The sequence below is a fragment of the Phragmites australis genome, chromosome 1 (genome assembly GCF_958298935.1).
Source record: "Phragmites australis chromosome 1, lpPhrAust1.1, whole genome shotgun sequence".
NCBI classification, from domain to species: domain Eukaryota; kingdom Viridiplantae; phylum Streptophyta; class Magnoliopsida; order Poales; family Poaceae; genus Phragmites; species Phragmites australis.
The window spans coordinates 55,736,254-55,740,674 of NC_084921.1; the positions used below are offsets into that span (position 1 = coordinate 55,736,254).

The window sequence follows — 4,421 nt, forward strand, 5'->3', positions numbered from 1 at the left end:
AATCTGAAAGAACCACCGGTTCAATTAGTTCATAATGGATCTTATGTTTCAGTAAATAATGTCGTCTCATGCATAATTTATCATACAATAGTACAACATCATAAATCCTGAAGAGGCTGTGCTTTGATCTATCCCTGGTGCATCAAGGGTTGTGACTGAAGTTCGATTTAGAGAATACATACCATTGAACATCTTTATCAAACTGTGAGAATATATAATTCGATATAAAATATTTTTATTCAAAATATTATAGACTTAGTGCACACTCCTGCTATTGCCTTAGCGACCGATCACTGTGAAGCGGTGTCCCTGTGGCTGATTTTTGTAGCAAACCCGACCCGCTCTGCCGACGGCGGCGGCGATCCCTTGTCCTTGTGCTTGTGCGAGCGCACGTGCCTTGTTCGCATTACACTTGTCGCGCTGTACACCCCACAAATGGCAAGCAATTAGTCAGGGAGACACAAAGTAGAAGGAGAAATTCAATTTGAGCCAACAACAGTCCGAAATTTAGAATGAAGGATCGATCGGTATTGGAGACATGGAGTCGTTCAATTTGGATCGTACCATGGCCACGACGGGACCGAACTGGGCATGCTGCTTCGTCGTGTGCGTGTGGCGCGTCTCCTCCTTGCGCCTTCCGCAGGCGGCGAACCCTACCTTGGTCTCTCGTGTGTACGTGTGCAGGTTGATTGCACGTCGTACCGTGGCGTATGCTCCCATGACGATGAACTTCACGTGCGTGCGCGTCTTCTGTGTATGTCAATGTAAATCCTACTGGTTAGAATCTATTTGTTATAACTTTAACTCCGAGATCGATACTGAATCTAGAATTTATACGATAAAGTAAAACGATTTAAAATTTTATTTTTAATCTAAAATAAAAATCAAATAACTCAATTAAATATGTTTAATCCATCCATAACTCTAAATCCAAAAAAATTTAGAGCTAAATTTGATCGGCTTCGAAAAGATCTTAGATCTGAAGTTAGATCGAACGGGATCTTAATTTAATGCTCGGCAAACAGATGAACACTAGAGCGACCAGTTGATACAGTCGCCCGCTGGACCCTCGATCGTCTCATCCACTCCTCTTTCCAAGAACAACCCCTATCGGATCCCTACCGTCATCATCTCTTGCCTCGCGTACGTAATCGTGTGCAAAGCATGTGCCGCGATATATTCTCGTGATGCAGTGCATCCGAAATGGAAATTGATTAACTAGCGAGCAACAGAAAGTAATTAATTGCAAGCTAGCAATTGTGATTCAACTGAAGATCTGGTAGCTGGATGCTGGATCATGGACTCATTTAGTTGGATAGTACGTACCGTAGTCGTAGTGATGATCCTTTCAGCAAAGGCGATCCGGACGTGTTGCTTCGTGCAGTGCTTGCCGTGCTTCGTGTAGTTGCCGGCGGCGACCTTCGACGGCTCGGCTATAGCCTTGTGGCGGCCGAGGGAGCGCTGCGCCATTTTTGCCCAGGGAGCCGCAACCACTGAAATCTGGTTACTCACTTACTCCTATATATATATCCATTCGAAAGGACGGGAGAACGCCATCTGTCTTCCTGGATATTTTTGGCAGCTAAGCTATAGAGTTGCTCCGCAGCTAAGCTATCGATGTGCCGCACACGTGATGACACGACGGTTTGCAGCGGACTGCGGCGACTAGTCGTGTTTGACGGTGGCTAGTTTGTACAGGTCAATATCGATGACGATGCAAGCGCTAACGATGGCTGTGGCGGCTAACTCTGCTGGGTAGTAATTAGTTTGGTACGGGATATCATCGCAAGATGACATAAGCAGTTACGATGGTATGTCTGTATGTCGATTATGTGTTGACATAACGAATATCCTTTGGTATTTCGTCCGTTAAAAAAAAATTAATGTGATTGGGTCGTGATGAAGACGAAACCCTATTGAGGCCAATGCTATGACGCCAAGTTTTCTTGTTCGAATATATATATATATATATATATATATATATATATATATATATATATATATATATATATATATAGAGGAAAACTAGTATATACTCCTGGGTGTATGTACTCTCACCTCTCATATACCACTTTTACACATGTGTTATACTTCTTTATCACTTTAAATATACTTCATTAGTAATTATAAGATACTATAATGCAAATCCCACTAATTTTTTAATGAAATTCCATGATTTTTTATCATAATTTGTGTATATACTTCTTTTATATATAAAAAAGAGTATATAGCAAAAATGAAAGGCTAACATTGAATTTTTTTTCATACAACTCATATTGGAGTATCTTAGAATTAGTATTAGAGTATACTAAAAATGATAAAAGAGTATAAAGTGTTTGTTTAGGTGGTATATTGCATGTGGGAGTACATACTCTAGGAGTATAGAATAGGTGTCCTATATATATATATATATATATATATATATATATATATATATATATTTCAAGAACACATGTCGGTTTCAAAAAACTTAAATCGAACCTACTGTCGACCGTTCAACTGGCGAGAACAAGATCTCGCCCGTTGAACGGGCGAGATGTTGTGGGTCCAGGCGTCTGCACCTTTTGTGCAATTTAATTAATCGGAGAGAGGTAGCGGGCCCTTCCCACACCTTCCCACCCAAAAGGTATCGCCCGTTGAGTGGGCGAGATCTTCTGAATATTTAGGCCAGTCATGCCGGCCCTGCCGACGGCAGCACTCATTTCCTCCCACACCCGAGCCAAGAGAAGAGGAGAGGAGCAGAGAGGAGAGGGGAGGGGAGAGGAGAAAATTGCGGCGAAACCCTGCCGGAGAGAAGAAATATATTTTTTTTCTTAGATTATTTTATAAACCTGGTAGGATAGCCAGTAGTGTTAGATGTTGACATAGATATGATACGAGATCTAAATTTTTTTACAAACTTGATAGGATAGTCATTAGATTTATGTTAGAATGTAGATCTAGTTTTTTAATTAGGGTTAGATATAGTTTAGTAATTAGATACTATTTAAACATATATCTTAACAATTAGATGTAGTATTTAGATATATGTTAGGTATTAGATGTAGGTTTTAGATATAGTGTAGTTGTAACTGAATTTTTTATTGTAGATGTAGTTTTACATACTTATTTTTGTTCGGTTGCAATAATGTTAGAGTTTTTGTCGATAGTTACCAGGTATGTCGGATATGTGGCAGTTTAAGATTTTTTATGAGGACAGTGAAATATTATATTGTCCGGAAGGGGTAGTACGTATTTCAGTCAATGGACAAGGGTATCTCAAGACCTATGCACAAAAGTGTCGGACACTTGTATGCGTGGCTGATGCGGGGTTTCAAAATAGACCTCGAGGTTCAAGAGATGACTGTTAGTATTGTGAGCAACCGTATCAGAGAAGGTGTGTACTGGGAGGTGTTTCCGCTCTGGGAAGATCATGTGTGGAAGAGATATCTGCAGGATGTTGTGCACAGAGGTTGGCCTCCGATGTTGCTTGTGCAATGGAAGAATAAGGAGACAGCTGGGGAGATGCAGGGTGTGGAGTACGCGAAGGAGAAGGGTGATGAGGAAGACAATGAGGAAGATGTCGATCCGGATAGTGCACGTTCATCGGATTATCCGACTGAACTGACCGGTGAGGCAGATGAGGGGGAGCGAATTTCTTCTCTAATTGAACAGATGCAGCGGGATGATCTTCAGGCTGATGAGTCTCCTGAGTATGACATCTTGGATGATGAGGACGATGCTCCGGTTCCCGCAGACTGGAACAATCCAAACTTCAACAACCTTGTGGTGAATGAGGGGAATCAAGTGGCCTGAGAGTATACGCAGAATGAGGTGACCCAAGGTGCTAGGTATCCTACCAGTCAAGCCATGAATGATGCTGTGATTCAATGGTCGATATCGCTACGACGGCAGTTTTATGTTGTGAAGTCAAGCAAGAAGGAATATGATGTGAAGTGTGCCAACGGGGGTTGCCAGTGGAGGGTGCACGGCTTCAAGGGAAAGTGGGTTGACTATTGGGAGGTGTTGATTGTTGTCGAGCACACTTGCATGATGGACGAACTTGAGCCCAGCCACAGGAACATCACCTCATCCTTTGTCGTCAATATGATGTATGCCCAGATTGTGAACAACTTGAACTACGAACCCATGTCAATAATCAGGCAAATCGAGGAAGATTACAAATATACTATCAGCTACAACAAGGTATGGAGGGTGAAGAGGAAGGCAATTGAGATGAGGTTCGGGACCTACGAAGCGTCATATGACAATCTGCCACATTTGTTGCAGACCATTGCTCGAAGGAACCTGTAAGTTGTTATGTCTTTGCTACTTTCATGGTGTTACGTAACTGTCTTTGTTCATGCTACTATATTTGTGTTATTGTCATAATATCTACCATTTCATAACAGTGACCTAACAAAATTGTGGACGGAACGTAC

General features: G+C 41.7%; 1 protein-coding gene across 1 annotated transcript; it reads right to left on the bottom strand.

The window, feature by feature from the left end:
* LOC133929264 (uncharacterized) lies at nucleotides 1-1,519 on the bottom strand. The gene is made up of 3 exons (XM_062375959.1): nucleotides 1,327-1,519; nucleotides 565-750; nucleotides 1-420 (listed from the first exon to the last, which is right to left on the bottom strand). Exons 1-3 carry the CDS (start codon nucleotides 1,468-1,470, stop codon nucleotides 280-282), a joined length of 471 nt encoding a protein of 156 aa, XP_062231943.1. The 5' UTR covers nucleotides 1,471-1,519; the 3' UTR covers nucleotides 1-279.
* Between the last annotated feature and the right edge of the window lie 2,902 nt (nucleotides 1,520-4,421).